Here is a 23,191-nt window from a genome sequence, read left to right on the forward strand (position 1 = left end):
ACTCCCAGGTTTTCGCCTGGCATAATGCCATCTCCTTGTTCGCTGGTGACTTTTCCTTTGACCGACCACAGGCCCTTCTCCTGGCAAGGACCTTAAAAAGAACAGAGCAACATGCAAGGTCTAAAATACACTTCTATTTCAATTCCTCATTTTGCGCATCTCTTCAGGAGCCCAGTGTGACACCTTCATTATTTACCTCACTGCTGTACACAGTACCTCTGGTCTAGTAGCCATTTATAACACCTTCAGGAGAGGCTGAATTTGGATTACATTGCTGCTTCTCACGTTCACATCTTCTATCTTTTGAGTTCTTCATTCTACAAACTTAACACGCTTTTCTGGAGTTAGTAGTATATAGCCAGTGGATATAAAGTGGGGTTTTTTATGTATTGTGTTTCTCTTTCATTGTCTAAAAATGTAGTTTTTAGTTAGCAGTACCTTTCAGCTAATGTTTTGACTATGAACAGCTGAAGATTCCTAGGAAAAAATACATCTACCCTAAACTGCACACGGAAAACACGTAATCTTATACTATATTCTATGAATATGCATGTTATGCTTGAAGGAATAATTATTTGGATCTTCTCAGTCATTTTTAATGTTTGTTTTTAATGCTTTTGGAATTTTCTTTGACTCAGATATATACAGAGAGAGAGGAAGAGGGAGTGAGAGGACAAACACGTTTTGCGGTTAGAGGGCTTTTGCCTGAAATTGCAGATAACCAGTGCACAAAGTGATTGTCCTGCTCTTTTGCAAATGCTGCTGTAATCCAGGCATTTGGCAAATCTTTTTTTCATTAATCCTGTACCCATTCATAAATCCGGGGCCTGCAATTAATTTTTTTCCCCCCAGTTTTAAATATATTGTAATTTTTTCCCAATCTGTAATGAAAGCTGCTTCTGGTGTTTCTTTTGCCACCCTACCTGCAGTGCTCCTCTGGGATGGGGCATTACTTTTTTGTGGCCTTCCTGTCCACAGTAGGCATTTGCCATCTACTGCACTTAAAACATTCTGTTTTCTGCTTCATCTTCTGGCACTGATAACTGTGACATCTGTTTGTCACATATGAAGCCCAGGAGGTGCTGAAGACCCCGAAGCAGTCAGCATCCTTTACGTGAGCATCCCTTACGTGGGCAGAGGAGAATTATCTTTGCCTCTCAGGTGGGGAAGCAGCTAGCTTGGCTTGCTTGATGTTTCTGTGGTGACATCCAGACTGAGGGACGTGGAGAGTTTCCAAATGCCCATCTCCCACGTACAGATTATGATGAAACCTGGCCTTTCCTAGTCTTTCCCCTCTCATTCTCCTAGGGAGGAAACATGAGTGTGTACCCCAAACGAGAGCTGCTGTGGCGGGGACAATTGCCCGCTCCAAGTTGCCTGCGGTGTCTGTGCCCAGGAGCAGCTCTCTGGTTGAGGTGGAAGGAAGACAGAAGTTTCCTGGCTGCTTGTCTTGCTCTTTGACATAAGGAAAGCTTGTATTTTTGTATAATTAAAGCGAATAGGCTAGTAGCCTACCAGCTCTGGATTAATAAAGCCTAGATGCAAATGCATAAGTCATAGCACAATGTTTTAACTTATCAGGAACTCAGTTGAACATTTATGTTTGAAACATATGTAGACTCGTGCAGTTTCAAAAGTGGTCAGTCCTTAAGAATAGTTGGCTTAAATTTAATGCATATTTAATGGTGGGCAGGGAGAAAACAACCGTGATTTTTTTCTGAACATTTAATGTTTTAGTGGTCCCTTGCTAATTTAGGTAAAAATGTTGCAAATGATAGTTTACAATCTGAAAAGGCATCGGATAGTGCTACATAAATGCCCAGCTGATATTAAACTCTAGTTTAAATTTTTTTTTAATGACTTGTTAAATTCTGTGCTACATTACATTACTTGAATTTGTACTTGTTAAGGTATAAAACTGATGGAGTTCAGGTAGGGCATACTCTTTCTGTTCAAATTGAAAGATGAGTTAGTTTGTGTTATATTAAAAGAAAAAGAAAACCCCCAAACCTGTCATGTGTTTTTTAAGAAAGCTGTGTGTCTTTCCCTCCCGTGCAAAATTACTCTGTGTATTGTCTGTATGTTACTGCTTTTCAGTAAATGCTGGGTTTACAGAACAGGGACTTGCCAAGGGAAGCTGTCAGTTTACAGCCTCATTCTGATTTACCAGAGGAGCATAAAAATATACTCCCTTGTCAAAGTTTCAGGTATGATAGTTAAACCTGTAATGTTAATTATCTTTCCCTTAACCTTATCTTTAACAGAAAAGAAGGCTGATAAGGACACAAGCTCTGTTACTTTCACTGTAGTTTTCCAGTCTTAAGGAAGAATTCTTTTGCCACCAATTTGGGGAAGAATATTCTACCTAGTTGCCACTATTTTTAGAACTGTATCTTCTCATGTATATTTGAGCAGCTGATTACAAATTTTAGTTCACATCTACCCATAGAAAAAGTCTATTTTAATACTTTTTAGTCTCTTAGAGCCGGGAGGAAAGACTGAACTGCTTGCAGAGAAGGAGCAGACTGTGTGATCAGAACCTGAGTATATATTTCACGGAGAGGGTCATTTGACTTTGAATTACCACAGATATGCATAACCTGTTCTGACACTGAATTACAGGGTGGTTTGTCAGTTTGCTTGTTTCAAAAGATAACCTGCTACACACGTCAAAATAAGATAATACCTCAGAGAGATCATGAAGTGTGCAGTTGTGTTATTAGGAGATTGCAAGCATGGAAGATTTCCCTGGGGGGTAGCACTGCATCTTGCAATCTTATTCCAGAAAATCATATGAGTAAAACAATGAAATTAAACATTTCTTGATCAGTTGCTACTATGCTGTTGTAATAAAAGGAATTCATTGTATAGAAATCTGCCCAATTTTGCATCAGTGAGCCATTAAAAATTGTTAATGATTTGATGAACTCTGACTTGGCCCACACAAGGTAAAACTCAATGACAGAGTAGGGGAAAAAAACAGCTCCAGTATGTTCTACCCGCAAGAGAAACTTTTCTAGAGAAGTTTTTTTTAATGTTTAAAGCACTGACTCTTCTGAGCACTTTCTTTTGGAGGAGCTTTCTTTACTTTTGCTATTGTTTTTTATTTGTTTAGTCCCACAGATGAGGTAGAGCTTGCTTATTGCTCATTACCTGGCCCCAATCAAACTGGCCAGGTAATGAGTGTATAGTCGGATCTGGACAGCATTGCCAGACTCCGTGGTTGATAAGCTCAGGTGGAAAGCATGTGGGGCGGGGAGTGCTTCTTGAGTAGTTAGCATCCTTGGAGGTCTGTGTTATTTCTGGAGCACAAGACAAAGAATCTTTCAAGAAAAAAGAAAAAAAAGTTACATTATACAGTGTTTCCTTTAAAGAATAGGTCTAAAAGGAAGAGGAGTACCATCATACAGTTTTACTTTAAACTCTCTTATTATTGGAACATCTGTGCCTTTACATATACTCAAAAAATCTTGGGTTATTTTGGGCGAGGAGCAGAGCTGTTGAATATGAGACTGTTACTTGTGTATTGACATCACAAAACCTGTTTGATGTACTGTGGGGCCCTATGCATCCAGAATGTAATAACGAACCTGATTTTTGGACAGAGGCCACCGTTCTTGAAATATCCAGGACTGCTAGATGCTTGGCAACCTTAATTGCACCCATGGCCGGTGCCATCAAACTGAGTTATTTGCTGCGATTCCTGTAGTACGTGGGTTGTGTGACATCTTCTGATATGAGGGCATCTGGGGGTAGGAGCGGAGCAGACCTTGACAGCCAGATAAATTTCTTACTACATTGAGGTTGGGTGGATGCTGGACTTGCAGGAATATCGTAAAAGACAGAGTGCTCTTAAGAAAGCTGTGCTATCCCCGTTAGCTTCCCAGGGAGTCTCCAGGGACCCCAGGCACGTGATGTTTTGTGGTGCATCGTGTCCTGTCCCGAACTAAATGGCATTATCGGCCAGGAACGCCCATTCCCTGCAGCTCCCCTCCTGTTGATCTGAACGCAGCGGTGGCTGGCCAGCTGCTGGCAAACAGGGCTGTCTGCTGTGGCTCTGGGGACAAAAGGTGTGGGTGAGGAACGCTGGCGGCCTTTTTGTATTATTATTATTATTTCCTATCTGTGCACAGTTCTGATTACAAAAAGAATTGCTGCTCTTTAATTAAGAAATAGAATGACAGAAATAAATTACTTTAAAAGGATGTTCTTTTTAGGAATGAGGGGAAGTAATTGGGGCCAGCTAATATGAAAATGTCATGCAATCTACGGTTAAATTGTTTTGTTCTTTCCTGGCTGTAGTTTTTACAAAATTGGTGAGTCAAGCAATTGTCAGTAATATTTTTGTTGTCTTAAATTTTTTTCTTACCCTATATGAACTACATGCATCTGTCTAGATTACATCTGAATGACAAAAATACATAGATAGCAGCAGGAGGAAGAGTAATGGCTTTATTTAGAATTAACTGTCAGTAAGTGTTTATTAAGTGCATCTGTCATGTCTTATTCTGGATTTGTGTTGCTAGTCTCTTAGCTGGGAATTCATTTTTTGATACCTGATGACGCTGAATATTTTAATGTTATTATTCTCATTCAGCAGTCTATGTAAGCAGTGTGGGACTTAAGTTCAGGAATATCAGAAGTACTTACTGCCTTCTTTTTTAGTCATTTAGCAAAAGCACATCTATGGACTATTTCTAATACATTTTTAGATGAAATGTTTTATGTATTGTCAAGAATATTCAATTTCTTTCAAAAAAATAAATGCCACATACATGGGACTGTGCTTGTAAAACAGTTCATGAAATTAATATATCAGATGGAAAACTTGGGCTAAGAAGGGCTTTGGGAGAAAATATGTACAAATATGGATAAATCAAGAAGGCTCACGTCAGACAATTCAAGATAATGGTATCTTGTGTGCGTGTGTGAACAAGTAAAGTGGATTCAAGAAGATTTCAGGAAAATTATTTCCTTTTGCAACCTAAATTTAAATGTCTAAATGAGTTCTTATAGCACTGGGACTTGGTAAATGGCCCTACTTTCAGGTGTCAGACAGAGAAGAATACCTGTTTTTTATTGCTACTTGTCTGTTTGCTAATAATGATGAGCATTGATTTTTATTGCTTGTCTGTTTGCTAATAATTGTCTGTTTGCTAATAATGATGAGCATTGCCTACCATGTAAGAGAGAGATGGCAGCATTTGGATTAATTGAGGGCTCCCATTGAAATGCCTTGGGAATATGCAGGACTCGTGCTCTTTCACATGTTCTGAAGCAATAGTGTCTAAGAAAGAGAGAAATTAAGATCTTCCCCTTGTACATCACACAGACTATGCATGTATTGTGTTGTTTTACAGTGAAACATTACTTTTGATTAACAAGCAGTTCTAAGGCCAAAGGCAGAGTATTCATTATTTAAATACAAAAGGAAAAAATATAAAAAATACAGTGGGGCACCCCACAAAGCAGCAAGCTGTGTTGTTTTGACCTTAGTGAGTGTTCCTGTATTCTTTTCCGTGCATATGTGTGGCAAGCAAGTCATTTTATGGATCAGTCTTGGTCGTTCTGATAATTCAGTTTCCCCTAATGTAGGGGAATTAAACTTAGGAGAATAAAAGCTTTAGTAGATCATTGCTCTTACTGAAAGTTTAACCATTTGTATTTTCTTTGTTGGAGAATTAAGGAACAATTTTTAGCTCCTCACAAGCTGGTCAAGCACATCTGAGAACCAGGCTGTGTGGCAAGATGTGATACATGATCAGTCCTGGATCACCATTTTTGTTCTCTGTTAATATACTGTAATAGGGTATATGACTGATTTGAGCAACTATTTGTTTAGAAAGGGAAATGAATGGAAGGCATAGCTCCAAATGCTTGATTAACCTAGACCTTTAAGTGGCTTTGTTTTGGAGGCAGGAAATCAGGCAGCAGGCTCTGGAAGGACGTGGTTGGAGGCTGCTGGAACTGGGGACCTGCTCCTGTGCCTTGGGCCTGGAGTATTTGATTTACAGAGTGTTTCCGTGTGGTTCAGTTTTGGTGTGTGAATTCTAGAAGGCATGTGAAGATTGTGCTGGTGTGTTGTAGCAGGGACAGAGCGTTGGTGAAGCTTGCCCAAGGGCCAAGCCAGGAACGGCAGGCTGGCTTGGCTCTGGGGCATCCCTGCTTGCAGTACCAACATGTTCTTCATGTGAGTCTCTTTGGAGGTGTGGTTGCACCCTAAAAGGGGTGAATGAGAACCAAAAATGCAACAAAACCAGTTTCAGAGAAGCTTTATGCTGTAAGCTGGGGCCCTTATGAGATGGCTGGGGCTCAGCAGTCAGATCAATTTTTTTTTTTTTTCCTCCTCCATGTACCTTCAGATTTTTCAGACATTTTGATTAGCAAGTAAAAATGTTCTCACTTCCTTGCAACCTAACGAGCAGGTGTCTTTTCAACATTAGGGATTGTTTGAAGACAACCATCAGACAGGTGGTATCTCTCAAGAAGCAGCTAAATTAATACATTCAGATTTTTGTCAAATCCTGCTACTTGGTAGCAGTCATATTGATCCATCAGAAGGTATTCAAACACAAATTTTAGATGGACCACCAAATACCCGAGAGTCTACCTTATCCCCTTGGCACAGGGATGCACACGCTGCAGAGCTTCCCCGTACTAGTCTGGCCCTCTTAGGCAAAGATTGATGGAGAAGAGGTGCATGATGGATTATCTCACGTTCTGCAGTGCCCTGTGCTCCAGGCAAAAATGTGTAGTCAGGTACATGTCATTAGACTGATAATCAAACTGAATAGCTAGAATCGGGGTGGCCCCCAAAGCAGGACCTGGTCCTGTACAACCCTGCACTCATCCATGTCCTGAGCAAATGTGTTGCATGCACTTCTAGGATCGTTTTTGGCACAACGGGCCTGTTTCTGCTCCCTGATTACTCTGTTCTGGAGAGCGCACGCAGGTCTTTATTTTAGTGGCTTTTCATGCTCAGTAGGCATTTGTGTGCCGTGAGTGACTCCGTACAGTTTCTGAACTGAGGTACGTTGAGCTGGATCTGCTGCTGCATTTGGGGTCCAGTCTACGCATTTGCAGTGCTACCACATTTCCTGTTCTCTAGAGCTCTTTGCAGCTTGTTTTAAGGGCTGGCATGATCTGTGAACTTTCAGGTGGCTCAGCAGCGTATGAACGGTCTTAGAGTAGGAGAGACGCTATGATGTGGCACTGCCGTTTTGTGTGTCACTGCGTGGGGTGCTGTAGCCAAGTGTCCCATGAAGAGATGGGTTCCTAGCTGAGGCCATCTCCAGCAGCGCCTCCTCGTCATGTGACCTACCGTGGCAGAGGTACTCTGGTAGTGAGGTTAAGAGGCACTGATAGCTAGTCCCTCCTGGATGTATGGCGTTAAGCATATTCACACTCTCATTATTCCCTTAGAATTTGTCTCTGGCACAAATGCTTTCCCTTGTTTCTAGTCTCTTACAGTGCTGTAATAATTAACAGCATCTGTTGATATGCTGCACCCAGAGAAGGATGCAAGTCTTCCTCTCTTCCATTGTTCCCCCTTCTCCTCTCCCCTCCCAGACGTAATGGAGCCATTGCTAACATACCTGTTATTAGGGGCTGCCAGATAGGCATCATAGCGCAGTATACTACAAGAATTCAGGGCTCTGTTTGGGATTCGGGCGAGGTTGGTATCGTCCACAGGTGGAAAAGCCATGGCTGCCATAGTTCTCCAAATCTTAAGATTTCTGGGTAGCATTAAATTTTTTGTAATGTTGAAATACTTCTCTTAAAGATAGGGCAAGTATCCTCTGTTGGCTTGATTTTTGGTTCCAGCCCATTTTTACTTCCTATGGCAGTACAAAACGTTGCTAACTTTTGTATTCCCTTCTTCCGTCCTGTTTCTGCAGGTCTTGATGATTGCCTGCAGCAATATATAAAGAACTTTGAGAGAGAGAAGATTAGTGGTGACCAGCTACTACGCATTACTCATCAAGAACTGGAAGATCTTGGAGTCACACGAATTGGTCATCAGGAGCTTATCTTAGAAGCAGTAGACTTGCTCTGCGCACTGGTAAACTTCTTGGGGCAAAACGGGGGGGGAGTGAAGAGTGTTTGCATATTCACAGTTTGTGTATTCAAATTTCTAGTCCTAAAGACTACCTAAGTAGTTCAAGAAACTCCTGATATGTAATGTATGAACAATTTAGCATTTTAAACCAGAGGCAAGATAAAGAGCAATATCTACTGATAGGATGGTGCTTGTTAAATAAATTGGTATCAGAGATTTAAGGCTTGCATATCTGTCTTTATAGAAGAAAAGTATAGCTGAAATCACAAGAGACTGGGTTTGGTTTGGAATGTAAAACAATTATATATGTACATGCAGTAACTGAGTGCCGGTTGCCCTTTACAAACAAAATGTCCTGATATTAACGATGTCATTTTTCACTGATGCTTTCATGCAAATTATATTTTAGATGATTATTTGAGCTTGCTGAAACATAGCTGCTTGTATTCACAGTAGAAAGGATTAAATACTGAAATAATTATCTTATGTGTAAATAATACATACATCTTTGATGGAGCATACAGAGGGATTTTGGTAATGGTCTTTTCAGTCAGGTTGTGTCATGCATAACTGAGATTATCCCCTCGGTGAGGGGTGTGGTGCTGACTTCACCCTTCTTACAAACTTTTTGTGTGTGCCTGTAAAGATTAGTGGTAGATTGGGCACACTGTCTGCATTCTCCACTGTAGGAAGGATTGTGAACAGCTCTGCTAAGCTGTACTTGACTGTCTAAAGTGGTGTTTTGTGGATTTTTAATGCATACTATTTTTCCGAGCCTCAGAAGCAGCTTTAAGAAAGCTGAATCCCAGTAGAGGCAATCAAAGATGGTAGGCTGAAAGGCTCTTCAGAAGGGCTTGTGGATTCTCAGTATGCAGCAGCTTTTCTGAATATCCTGTTGTTGCATCTTTGGGAGATAGATGTGAGGGGTAATGAAGAGAAGAGAGCGGAAAAAAAAAGGCAAAAAAGAAAGTAAAAAAGGGGAAAAAAGCTTTTCCGTAAAGGAAGACATTTGCTTTTAAACACATCTTGGATTCTCTTCTTTAGAGTAGTATTTCTAATAACGTTGCAAAGTGGCTCAGTGCAATAAGTTAACTCATCTATTTGTTTTTTAAATAATGGAAAGGATGCAATCCTAAAAAAAAATAATGCTACTGATATAGAAGGGAACATAAAGAGAGTTATTCACAAAGTACTTTTCTCATCAGACAGTGCAAAAGGAAACAAGAAAGTAAATACTTTAATTAACTGAGACAAAATCTAAGTTAGGGTGAACACCGATGACCATTCTTCCCAGGCACACAGGGAGACAGACTGTGGCTTTTTCAAAAATAACCTATTTTCACAGACAAAAACTTGTTTATTAGCTGAAATTTATTTTTTTCCCAGGTATTTAATTACAGATCTTATCTTTAGACAAACAAACTCAACTTGTCTTTGTAGCTCCCTTATCTTAGGCAAAAGTGTATGGAACTAAGTTGAATATAAAATAAGGAATTTGTAGTGAAGGCTAACACTGCATCCTTAATTCATGCAGCAAGTCTCTACCTTCCTGGTCCTTGTTGCACATAGAGTGTTGTCTGCTTTTCTGAGTTCATCGTAAAGAAAACTTCTTCACTGAAACACAATAGCATGCGTTCAGATCACAGCTTCTAATTTAAGCTGAGGTTTTTGCAGTCTTGCAATTGGCTCCTGATAGCTCCTCAGGGATACAAAATGTGATTGTTATATTGATTTTAGTGAACTTAATTTCAATTTATTGTTCACCTGTCAGATAAACCTCTTAGGAAATTGAATTCAGAGACAATCCTTTTGGCTCTACTGGTCCTATACTTACAGTCTTTCCTTGTTTTATTGCATCAGTAAGTATCTGTCCTGGTTAGTGCTTGCGCATTCTTCTGATTAGCCTCTAATGTTGACTGTATTGTTTAGGAGAACTTTAAGCCTATGACTCTCCAACATAAGATAACTGCTAGTGCAGGTAGTCACTGTGCAAGGTTTTTTTAATGAAAATGATCTGATTATTTTTTGTGTTTCACTGGAGTTTCACAGAGGTTTCATGATAGAATTTGGCATGAGTTACAAGTGTATGGTCCAACTGAGTTAAGGTCTATTTGGATGCTGGAGATGATGGGTGGCATGATGGGGTAGGAATAGTAATGTTAGTTTTGCCTTGCAAGCATAATCTCTGATTGATTTTAAACTGATCATTAAAAACCAAAAGGATTGTCACTTCTGATTCTCCTCCCCATTCTCTCCGAGCTAGTGAGTGACCACCTAAACAGGTTTTGGCATTGAGGACAATTGAAGGGGACAGAACCACTGCCCACTGTTCATTTCTGCTCCCACTCTGCAGGGGACAGTTTCCAAGACAGAGTTGCCATCAATGAGGAAAGCTTCTGCAATGTTGATAGCCGTTGTGTTTTAAGAGCTGCTTTCTTCCTGCCCTGCTTCCCAGCGTTTTTTTGGGGTAAACTTCTACTCGTAGTTTCTGCCCTGTCAGCTATGCATATGGCAAATGGCAAACCAGCTGCTTGTGTAGCATGCCTGTAGTTCACAGGGCAACATTTTCTTCCTGGGGGAAAGCGGAGAGCCTGAACAAGCATATTTGGCTGGTATGGAGAGAGCATGGGACCTCCTTAACCCAGGCGGAGGCTATTGAACAGCGCTAAATAGACAAACTGCTTGCTGCAATAATAGTTGGGAACCAGTTATGATTGATAGCACTATTTAAAGGATGTTCTTTATTGATTTTTGGCAGAAGGTGGGTGGGTGGCTATGGTCTCTCACAGTATTCCCCTCCTGTCATAAGCACTTGCAACAAATGGATTCTCCAGTGTCCGTTAGCTGACCAGAGAACAAACGGTGGCCTGTGCTATCCATCTTAGTAGAGTCTCTCTTGGCTGCCAGCCTGCCATACTGTGCTCTTGACAGGAGAGTAAGAGTCCTAGGGGTGAGATTCACAGGTTTTCTTTTCCTGTAGTGCTTCAGAGAAGGAGGAATAAAGATTTTGCCCAGCTGCTACTGCTGTTATAGGTCACGCTCACTGATAATGGTGGGGGTGTACATACCGCATACCATCACTGAAGCTGAACGTGCTCCAGGAGAGAGCGGGCAATGTAACTGATGTGGTTTGTCTCTTCCCTCTCTCCTTCAGCCCGTGAAGGTGGGAGCATGTTCAATAGATTATCTTGCCTCGGTGCAGTTTTGTGTTTTATAAAATCCGTACGTCAGAAAGGGCAAGATACATGAAATGTTCTCTGTGCTTAAAAGAAAGAAGTAGTGAGGTCTGTGATGGTATTTCTTTGCTGCTAAGAGTTTGTTGCATGGTTTTCGATCAGTCCTTGAGAAACCACCATGACGGATATATAGACTTGTTCTATTTCCAGCAAGGCACGTCTCTTGTCCTTCCCTTTCTGTTCAAACTGGGACATGGAACTGAGATCACACTGGTGGCATCAACAGGTAGATTCCTGCTTGATGTGGACGCGCATGTTTATTCATACTGACAAAATCTCAAAAAATAATTGACATCTCAAAACTGGTTGAAAAATGGTAAACAAGGAAATTGCATGTCTGGCTCTAGAGATACAGGAGAAACTGTACTGAGTTAGGTACCATGGTATTTTTTCTCCAGGCTACTCCCATGTAATAAAACATACACTTGTTCATCAGTTATAAAAATTACCACCCAGATCTAGCCTCAACGTGATCTTTGTCAGTATGTGTGTGGCGGTGAAGCTAGTCTAAGACTGCTTTACATTTCATCAGTAAACAAACAACAGTGTAGCAGACCTTCATTCACACATAAAATGTGACGAGTCTTGTTTCTTTGATGGTTGCTTTAAGAACTGGATGTGAATGAACAATGTCAACAGACAGTAAATTGAGGAAAGATGGAGGTGATGCTTATGAAAAGAGAAATGCATACTGAAGAACAGATTACTTAGATAATGCCATCAGATCACTGTATCAGTCTTCAGGTTTAGAGTGCGTCTGGAGGTCTTGTGGCTCCTGGAATACCTAACTGTGCTGCAGAAAGCAAAGAAATGCACGTGATTCTTTTTCCATCATCTGTTTGTTAGGAGATGGAGTTTCACTTATCAAAACCGGGTATGACCATATTTTGCTGAGTGTCCATGGACTCTAAATTTTATGTCTCCTTGGTATCATATTTTTCCCGGAAAACGCTACCCTTTGCCCCGCTGTCTGGAGAATACAAAGACTGAAGACTGCACAGCCAAAGATTTCTTCTTCCATCTTTAAGAAAATGATCTAGTTTGCCTGACATATCACCACAATGCCTTGATGCATGAGGATTTTTTGTTTGCTCTACTTCTCCAAAATATCATGTACATTTTGTTTGAATGAAGATTAAATTAGTTTCATTTGATTTTTGAACATTTTCAAATATTTTTTAAAAGGAGACCTTAAAGCGGGAAATATTTTGTTCTGGGAAGATAAGAATATTTAGGAAACTTCACAAATAACTTTTGGATGCTTTAAAGTTTTCCTTAACCAAAGAACTTAGTAAAGTCCCAGTGAATTTGTAAAATACTTCTTCAGGGAATCTGCATTTGTGTAGAATAGAGATTGGTTAAAAAACAAAACACAACAGTTTTTGCTTTGTACAGCATACTGGTTTCAGTACTGGTTTCAAGCTAGTTATTTAAATCTGCTATGGCTGCACAGGAATTTATTATACACTGTATATTTGAATCTGTAAAGCTAGAAGATGGCAGCAGATGAAATAGCATTATTATTTGGCAGAGAAAACATTGGTGTGCACTAACAGCATGAAATTACTTATCATTTATCACTAACACAAAACATTTATATGCAAATTAATGTAAAAAATAGACCTACTTTACCCATGAATGATTCAATTCCTGTAAGAATTATACCTTTTATCTTAATTTCATCATCTTGCCGTTTCAGACACAGAAATCCTTTCCTTTGCCCTTCTCGCTAGCCAGATCTTAAAACTACTTTTGTCAGTAATAGTGAATATTAGACTTAATCACCGTAGTGCTAAATGAGGAAGGCTTCATTTCAGAATGGAGATTTGTATATATTGAAGTTGGGATTTATTGTTAATATTCTGCATGCTCATAGCAGAAAAATTACTTACCCTTTTTACTATGGCCCTTTGCTAGTTAAAGTTCTGCTTATATATCAACTGCCTTCCTGTCTTCAGCCTGAGCTAACTTAACTGCAGAGAAGGAAATCCTGAAGTCCATCACCAGATCAATAAAGCTAAGGAGTTAAAGGGTTCATAAAGATGATGTTGAAAATGTTTGTGGCTGCTGTTAGTAGATCTTTTATACAGAACTGCAGTAAACCCTGTGGTATGCCAAAGGCAGTAAATATGTCTGTATGCAAAGGGTGAAGTCCTTTCTCCCACCCACCTCAAGAATCAGTTATGGATCCTAGATACTTTTCTTAGTTGCTTTTTTCTTTGGGCTCTTTGGAGTTTTGGGCAAGTGCGAAATATATGCCCTGGTCCATAAAGTCATAGCACAGTTTGGGTGGGAAGAGACCTTTAAAGATCCAACCCCCTAGTTAAAAGCAGACTGGATAAAAAGGGCTGTTACAATGTGCAATATTTTAAAGAGGTAGTATGTTCATAACAATCTACTTACTTCCTTTTTTTTTTTTTTATTGCTGATTAGCTGTTTAAGACTTTGTGAAATGCATGTAACTGAATATGTAACTGGTAGTTTGAATTCTGGAGAAATAAGAGCACTTGGCTGGCTAGGGCCAAAATTACATGTGAAGGTTGAAAAACAAAAAAATAATGAGCACTTGGTCTTGCAGAATCTGCTGATTGAATAAGAGTAAGAAGAATAGTTATATAATTGCTCTATTAGTGCTGCAAAGCATAACCAGGGCTTGGTTTTTTGATGTGTTGCTTGATTGTGCTGTGGAAAAAGAAGGGCATGTTTCAGGAAAGGGAACGATGATGACAATTATGAATCTTTCCCGGGTTCTGCAGGGCTAGAAGTATCATGCATCTGAGGTTTTTTTCTGACTGCAAACATTTAGGACAAATATTTATACTCTTTTTGAAACCATTTGCCTTTTAATCAGTATATGTTTAGTAATTGCAGTAAATGATAGGTGTCATTTGAGCTATCTGGCTTTTTCTCCTTATCTACTTATTCTGTGTTTATGAAACAGATGTGTAAGGATCATGTGTTGTGCACTTCTAAGTTACCCCATATGTCAGTGCTATTTGAAGAAGAGGTAACCTTAGTGTTGGCATTTCATGACGCTGGAAGAAGGGTCGTTAGAAATATATGTTGTAGGCAGATCTGATGAGGTATAAAGTTACATAAGGCACCTTCCATATGACAAGCTGTGTTCTCAGTTGCTCGCAGCTTTGGGCTGGTAAGCTATCTGCCTCATATTTTGTGGGATGTGTTTGGCCAAGTGTTTTGGAGAATGAGGTTCAGATGCATTTTGTTCATTTTTAAAAATGAACTTTGGAGACAAAGGTTGGAATTTTTCTTGGTGAATTTTTGGCCGCCCCAAATTTTGAGGCGTGGTTTTGAAGTGGCTGCCGTGTGCAATGGTATCCATGTGATGCTGTTTTGATTATTCATTTAAAAATTTCCCCAGGCTTCCAGAGAACTGAGGACTCTATGAACTTTACTGTTTCCAGGTTGCTTGTTTAAAAGCAGTAAATATTACATACAGAAATTATGCTCAAGAATTAAATAGGGAAGATGAAAGCGCTGAAAAATAGTGAGGAGCAGAATTGAGCTTGCCTGAGGTTATCCCAAGTCCATTTCTTAGCAGTCATATGCTATTCTTACTTAAAACTCCTGTGTTCAGTCTGTGAGTAAGTGGAAAAAGACTTCTGAAAAAGTTGCATTAGAGAGAAAACTTACGATTTCATCCTTGTGATTGTTACCCATATTACTGAGTGATATCAGGCATAACTGAGACGTTACATTTCTTTACACATAATTTATTATACACTGCACATAATTTATTACACAGCACAGCTATCTAGACTATAATATTTGTCTTTTCAAAAGGTTGCCATTTTTTTCCTTCTTTAAAAAATAATGTTTGTGTGTGTGGCGACAAATATTTGCCAAAGAAAAATAAACCCTTACCTTCTGTAGTTTATACAGCCATGGTTGCCTTCTCCAGAGGAGCAGCAGAAATTAATCGATGTAAGCACTGCTATCTGCTCTGCTTGCCTGGAGAAACTGTTGGTTTTATTTTCCTTTTGCCCCAAGCACCAGTGTTACAGCAGTATCTTCATTTCCCATCTTGTGTCTCTTCAGTAAGAGTTAGCACTGGTCGCTGCATGCCTTTCGCTCCACATGGTTTCCAGCAGCTTTCTGGGCTGATAGAGAAGAAACAGTTATTTAGGGTGGTAGGCAGAGGAGCCATATGCTCATTTCTCTATCTTGGATTGTTTGTAGGAGTCAAACAATGTCCTTGAACTTAATGTGGCCTTTGTACTTGGAGATGTAGAGGCATTCGTGGCTGCATAAAAGTTGTGATCAAGACATCTGTTCTAAGGGATTTCTGGATTTTTTAATGGGGCTGTGTCTGTATTGCATATTGTGGTGTGTTTAGATCCGGATGTCTTTTGGGACTTGAGCTTGGCTTTTTTAGTTAGCTGAGATGTCTTTGCACTTGCAATGGGCAGTGTAAAAATACCCTAAACGAAAGGTCTCAGCAGCTTCTAGACATCCTGTCTGAGCCAGCAGGGATAGTTAGCACTGTATGAGTTAGGAACACTTTACTTTTTAACCTGTGCTAGCAGTGTGAGGTGCACTTCCCTGCCAGCAAGGGTTAAGTGAATTTAACACAGGGAAGAGATGAAATGAGCTCCAATTTTTATTTTTTGTTTTTAATTGGGGGTGGGAATGAACAACTTAATGGACATTGATCAAGCTAATCCAAAAAAAGTTCACTTTAATTCCAAAGTTTGGTTACCGAACTCTTTTCCTACCCTGTAGTGCTGGTGCTGGTGTAAGGGTGGGCTAGCAGAGTCAGGCTGGCTCCCCTCACCCAAAAAAAAAAAACCACAAAAGTCAATCAGTGGTGATTAGAGCTGCTGCTTGTCAGCATGTGAAGAAAAGAGCTACAATTCATCACTCACACTGTCATGTGAAGCCACAGAAAAGTAATTAGCAGGTAAAATGTCTATTAATAGTTCCCACCACCTTTAGTTTGAACACCTGCTGACAAGCTATTACTCTGTGTAGCTTAGCTTCATCAAGTTCTTGTTTTGTGATTGCCAGAAGAGACTCCATTAGAGCTGTTTCTGTTGAGGCAGGGTGTCTCTGAAGAGTATCTCGCTCTGTGGCCTCTCGTTGAGAAAGCGGATGCATAGACTTGCTTCGCTTCTCATAATCTCTACAAGCATGCAGAGATTTTTTTGTGGTTCTTTCAGTGACTGTAAATTTATTTTGGCTAATGAAAGCATAACTTGTGTTAGCGCCGGCTAAATGTAGAGAAGGGGAAAACAAAGAATTGTCTCCTTTGCCTGCAATTATCTTCTTACGTTGCTTGAAAATAAACGCAGTGTATTTCTAAGAAAACCATATTGTTAATAGTATATTATCACATATAAAGTATGATTAAACTTGGCAGTTATTATTTGAGCAAGCTTTTTTCCCAGTATTAGAACACGCAACTTTTTGTTCATTTTTAATGTGGGCCAGAAATATTAGTGATAAACAAAGTGGGGATTTTATTAGCTTGGCTGCTGTTTTAGGATCCTTCTACTTGAAGGCTTCAATAAACACAGCTGCCCAAAAAATATATTCTGCCTTAAATTTATCTCTGTATTTTCTATCCCTGGCTGTATCTGTCTTGTATTACAGGTGGAGGCTTTACCGAAATCAGTGCCATTCCTCATGTAAGACTGGGTTTTATATGTATCTTAGGCATTACATTTGTCCCTCAGGTTTTTTATGTTAAAGAAAATACACATTTGATGAGTATGTGTGAAAATAGACTTTGTATCTGTTAACATTGTCTCTTCCTTTCCACATATCTGACAGTGAAAAAAGACATCTGAAAAAGAGCACATCTGTAGGTGGCCATCACTTGAAATGTTAACAAGAGGCCACTAAGCTTTTATAGGGGCTGATTTTCTAAAGAAAAAAATGAAACAAATGCACCCTATTTTCCTGTCGTAGAATAGATTTTTGGGTATCTTTTTGCTTGGTCTGCAGTGTTCAATATTGCAGGTTTTACTTTCTGGTGGGACTGGAGGGCTGTAGGCTGCCTGTCGGGGTTCCCGCTGTGGTGGCTGGCACCCAGCACCCGCCTCTCTAAGCGGATGAAGTACAGACAAGGTGACAAAGCAGGGGGAATGGAGAAGGAGAGGGAGGTGAAGTAATATGGGGTTGTTGAGGAGGAGCGTTTGGATCCAGCCTGGGCCTCAGTGCGAGGGCCCCCGGCCGTGGGCCCTGCGCTGGCTGGGGAGGTGAGCGGGTGCCCCGGGCCTGGCCAGCTCCTTCCCCACGCACACCCCCAGCTTAACGAAGGACAACGAGTTTTGGTGCTGAGGGATGAGGTCTCCTCCACGGCTCGGGACCGGCTCAGTGCTGGGGCGGGGGGGGGGCAGCCATGTGCAGCAGGGAGCCAGGCCTTTTCCACTAGGTCAGGCGTGAAGCGCAGGTCGTGTGTCGGAGCACTGGTGAACGCGAGACGCGTGGGCTGAGGGTGCTGGGAGGTGCAGCGTGGTGACCGCTGAGGAAACTCACATTTACCTCATGTGCTTTGAAGGCAAGCGTGGTATTTGGATAATTGCACTCAACTTCTTAGTAACAGCCCCCTGAATTAAGAAGTTCAACGTGTCAGTGTGTCAGAAAGAAGGAAACCCTGTGAGAAGCCCTGTGGCCAGCCTGTGGTTTGCGGTCATTCCCCCCATGTTTGGGGAGGTAAGCGCCACATTGTGTGGGTGTCGTGAGGCTCGCTTGTGGTGGGGTTTTGGTTTGGCTGATCTGTAAGACATTTTGTGTGATGTATCTTTCATCCAGAATATCTTCTATTTGTTTCTTCCCCCGTTAATTTTGCCAAAATGAGCTAGGTGCTCATGAAGCAGGATGAAATAAGAATGAACCTGTTTTTTTTCACCCAACTTGTTCCTACTGAGTCCTCGATCTCCATCGTGCTCTTTCAGCCACAGCAACCGCAGAAAACCGCAGCAAAAACAAATTTATTTTTATCTGATGTTTATCTCTTTAATTTGGACTGATTTAATAAGTTATTAGTTATGAGCCATTTAGCTGCATAATAAAGTACGTTTTACTTTTCCATCCTAATTTATTGTTTTCATCTTGTAATTTTTTATTTATAACCTAACTCTATCTGTTGTATAATTGCTATCGAATATTTACATGGTGGAAAAGTCCACTGCCCAAACATACAATTTGTCTAATTGGGAACTGAGCGTGGTGGCAGAGGATGGCGCCTACGCAGAAACTGTGCAGTTGAGAAACATGCCCGCAAAGCCTTCCTTGCCCAAAATATGGATGCTCTCAGAAGTTACAGCAGAGATTTTTAAAATGCAACCTTAGCTTATAGTCACTTCCCCCTTAAGCCGAGTCCCAGAGTGCATCTTCTGCTGCGGAAAGATGGCTGTCGTTTTAGCGGCTCCCTCACAAAGTGTGTTTGGTTTACAAGCACGAAGAGGGTCTGGCTGGGAGACGGAAGACAAGCCATGTGCTGAAGTCACTCCTTTCCGCAATGATCTCCCATTTGCTTGGGAGTAGACGTTGTGCAAGGGCTGGGGGCTCACTGGACCTGGCTTCAGTGTAATCTTCCTGCAGGCCCTGTATAATTAAAGAGGAGATTAAGTTCATTTAGTAGATGGTTTGGATTAGGAGCATGACAACTGCTGTAAATAATCTTGTCCCGTCCCCTCCCCCCCCCCCCCCCCCCCCCCCCCCCCTCCCTCCCTCTCTCTGGTTTTTGAAAAAAGACAGGTAAATAAGCTTCATGAGCCTTCAGTTAGCATTGGCAAATATATCCCTTCTCCTATCTCTTCTCCTTATGGACAGATTAGTGTGGGGACCAAACTGGGGCCCTGGGATGAGAGCTAGTGAGGACAGGAGGTGTCGTTAGGAAGTGGATTTTTCTGTGTGCAGCTGAGGGGCTTTCTACATCCTACTTCATCACCATTTGTGGTAGGAAATGGTCCACCTTCGATAGTAAGTAGCCCTTTCCATCGTCAACTGAACAAGTTGTGAGCATCCCCTGTTACAACCCTGTGATGTGGTTAAGGCGAGGAGCACCTTCAGAAGTCCCATCTTTCTCTTACAGGAGTAGTAAGTTCAAGTCTATGCAATTGCTTACTCCTTTACAAAAGCAAAAGATCTCTTTTGAAATAACTCTATTATTCTTTGCATTTGTGAGGAAAACAAATCTATTATACAAATAACAAATCACTGACAGTACTATATTATATTGTAATTGAACATTAAATTAGGGCATTCTCTAGTGCCGTTTCAGCAACATTTGTGTATTATTTGAAGGATTTTCAAGTACTATTTGTTAATATTTCTGCATAATTATTTCTGTCTCTGCTGCACAGCTGAGGAACATAATTTAAGTTTGAGAGATTGACTCTTAAATGGAAGCAAAATTTACAACTTGACTTTAAAAGGGCAACACAGACATTGTGCAGAGTAGCGCTGTGTTCTCTAGTCTGTGATTCTGGTGGTCCTTTACTGCTAACAGGAATAAAAAGAAGGTAATGAACATGCTTCCTTCACTGAAACCAACAAAAGCAATTTGGTGTCACACTGTGTCCATACTGTGTACTTCTGCTAGTTGCAAGCCCTCTTGCCTAGTACGATCTTAGGAATCGGTGTGAGTACGGGCACAAGGGACTGATCCCTAACCATCAGATCTACTGAGAGAACCATCAGATCAACTGAGAGTGATGCACTGCTTTGAGAAATCAGTGTTCCAGGCTACGTTTTTTCTTCATTTTGAGATGTTTCTCTCAGTGCACGTAAAACCAGCTAAGGGATCACTCATAATTTTGCTCTTCTTTTGTTCTATTTTTATGCACTTTAGAAACAGAACATGCCATACATTTAAAAACTAATGAGTGGGTGTATTTCTACCTTAATTATTAGGAATGGTTAAGTTTTGAAGCAGAAGAGCAGTCTTGCTGTTCTTGGTACTTCATGTTCAGCTGCAAGGCTAACTTTCTTTTTTTTGTCTTTTTCTTCAATGCAGAACTATGGTTTGGAAACAGAAAATCTAAAAACCCTTTCTCACAAACTGAATGCATCTGCGAAAAATCTACAGAACTTCATCACTGGGAGGAGGAGGAGTGGTCACTATGATGGAAGGACCAGCCGCAAGTTACCAAATGATTTTCTGACATCAGTAGTGGATCTGATTGGAGCAGCTAAAAGTCTGCTGGCTTGGTTGGACAGGTAAAATCTCCCAAATGTGTCACAGGTAACCAGATCACGCACACGCACAAACCCCAACTTCGTTACAAAATGTAATGTAGACATTGAAATGGAAGCAGAATTCATTTACAAATTCTGAGAGGATGTTTGTAGCAATTTTTTTTTGTTAAGTCAGCATGCAATTCAGATAGCATTTCAGTACAATACTTCTAAATGCACTGCAACCCTACATGTGTCTGGAAATACAATATAGCAACAGGATGACATCATTAGGTTATACATGTATTTTATTATTAATACAGAAGAACACTTTGACCTGCATAAGTCAGAGTCGTTGCTCTGATAGTGTCAAATTCACAAAACTGTGATCATACTTTTTATTATATAGGTGTCAATATATACTTCCTGTGTGTGTGTTTGTGTGTGTGCGTGTGTAAACACGCATGTTGCATTTTAGGCTTTTTAAATGGCAGTGAAACACCTCTGAAACTGTAGGTGCAATTGGAGCTGTCTTATACTTTTACCTCTATTACCTAGGAAGTATTTGGGACCAGGACTGAAGTGCTCCTCTTTACTATATCTGTAGTGATATTTTTCTAATGATAGCAAGAGTAATATGCAGGTATTTAAGATGATCATTGAAACTCCTGAAGTGGTTAAAATTAGTCTATCTGTATGTCTTTATAAAATGCATCACAGTGCATTTTTATGAGCGAAAATAAAATGCTTATCTTGTTTTAAAGGTGTATCTTATTTTGTATCCAGCAGAGTATGATCTTTGTGTAATTCTTAAAATCCGACAATTGTTTGCATTTACTGCTGTCGGTTTTGTTGTGTTTCATTTTCCTGAGGAAAACTGGCTTCTATCCCATAAATGATTTCCATATGAAAGGTTTAGGTGAGGCATGAATCTTTTCCATTTCTTAAGCTGAACTGCAAACTCTGTCTTTTGTTCAAGACTGCAGCTACCACTGCTTCTTCTTTTCTCCTCCCTTTCTAGCCTTTCCCCAAGTTTCAAAACCAGAGTACCTAAAGTTGAGCTCCTAAATTTCTATTTAGATGTTTAACATCAGATGTGCAGAGAAGCAGTACAATCTCATGAAAGGAGTTTAGTACTGAGACTTGAAAAATTGTGAATATATTTTAATCTCTGCCTCTAGCCTGTTGTTGTTACTTGGAAGACCTGTAGGTTTCATTTTTTCTCCCTGCAAGTCATTTTTGGCAGAGAACAGCATATCATTCTGGGCTCTAAAATAGAAGGAACAGTAAAAAACCATGTTCTTTTGCATAGGCAGATCAGTGTTTGCCACTTCTTTCTATTTAGAAATAACCTTGATTGTATTCTCATTGGAATTGTGGCTAATGGATAAAGACTGTTAGTTACAAAGTTGAGATTTTTTTTTTTTTTTGCATAAAATAGTCTGGTATTAAAAAGAAAACTTTTGCATACATATACATTTAACACTTTGAAAAACAATGTGGTTTTGGCATCTTAATATGAATTTAGTAGTTGAACTTCAGGAAGAAAGTAGTTGTTGACGCTAGGAAACATCTGCATCTGAGCACTAATGTGTCACTGTAGTGTTGTGCAGCCCGCCCAAATTATGCACTTTTAATATTAAAAGACAAATCCAGCCTGTAAAATTTGTTTGTAGCTCAGAAGTGTTTCGAGAATTACCTCTTAGTAAAATCATGTTTATAAAGGCAGCTATACTGTATTTGTCAGAGATAATTCTGTTATCAGGTTTTAGTGTTGGTGGGGGAAGGTCTATAAAATAATTTCTAAAAACATGCGTATCAATTCTACTCCCGGTATAGTGCAAAATGACTTTTGCATTTATCTGAAATGATAGCTGATCAGACCGAGGAGTTCCAAGAAGTTAAAAATGAGGGCAGCCATGGTGGTAGCCTGCTTTTAGCAATGCTGTCTTTAGTGTCCAAATAAGGCTTCCTAGAAGTGATATTTTAATTTCATTCAGATTTCTGGGAAAGTCCTTTTGAAGATCTGTGTAGATTGAACACCTGGTTCTGGCAAATGTTTTCTGTAACATTTTAAGACTTTTCTGATTTATGAGGGCGTGGGTATTTTGGTTAGGTTTGTTCTTCCTTCTTTGTGAAGCCCCCAAATTAGGACGAAGGCAGGCCAATGACTGCTTTTTTCTCAGGAAGTGGGAACATCTGGAGATCAATAGGATTCTGCTTATTATATTGCTTCTAAGAAGCTATTGGGGCCACTAGGGGGAGATAGAAAGATTTTAAAAATAATGTATTTAAAGTCCAGAACATGGATTTAATTTTATTCTGCACAGCTGTTACTATGAAATCTGGGCCCCAAATCTTAGTTTTTTGGTTGGTTTCTAACACCAGTTCCATCTCTGGGGTGTGAGAGAGGGGAGAACAAACCATTAGGAGGAACAAAGTGGCTATTAGGGTTATGCCCCCCATTGTACCAGCCATACTAGGCTGCCCCTATGCAGTGTTTTTCAGGTCACGTCTGGAAAAAGCAGCTAGCAGCAGCTCCAGCTTGCATAGAAATGCAATGATGTGGTTTTTATGTGTAGGGAATGGTGATGACTCCATACGACTTGTGCTTCACTTGCTGCTCTAGCGAACTCTCTTTTTACGATGTTTCTGTAAGACACAATCTATAAGGACCTCGTTAGGCCAGGCACAATTATCGAAAGGAGTGCGAGAGTTGTGATTTGCTGAATCACTTTCACTGTGGCTC

At 40.2% G+C, this 23,191-nt stretch overlaps 1 protein-coding gene across 1 annotated transcript in view; it reads left to right on the forward strand.

Moving 5' to 3' along the window:
* The first annotated feature begins 3,664 nt into the window (after nt 1–3,664).
* The window catches only part of CNKSR2 (connector enhancer of kinase suppressor of Ras 2), a 205,549-nt gene continuing 186,022 nt past the window's right edge, over nt 3,665–23,191 (forward strand). Inside the window, exons 1-4 of the mRNA XM_009276936.1 lie at nt 3,665–3,708; nt 4,303–4,316; nt 7,899–8,062; nt 20,282–20,484. Of these exons, the coding sequence (XP_009275211.1) occupies nt 3,665–3,708; nt 4,303–4,316; nt 7,899–8,062; nt 20,282–20,484 (425 nt within the window). The remainder of the gene's footprint in view (nt 3,709–4,302; nt 4,317–7,898; nt 8,063–20,281; nt 20,485–23,191) is intronic.

The sequence above is a fragment of the Aptenodytes forsteri genome, unplaced genomic scaffold (assembly GCF_000699145.1).
Source record: "Aptenodytes forsteri isolate BGI_AS27 unplaced genomic scaffold, ASM69914v1 Scaffold273, whole genome shotgun sequence".
In the NCBI taxonomy this organism is placed as follows: Eukaryota; Metazoa; Chordata; class Aves; order Sphenisciformes; family Spheniscidae; genus Aptenodytes; species Aptenodytes forsteri.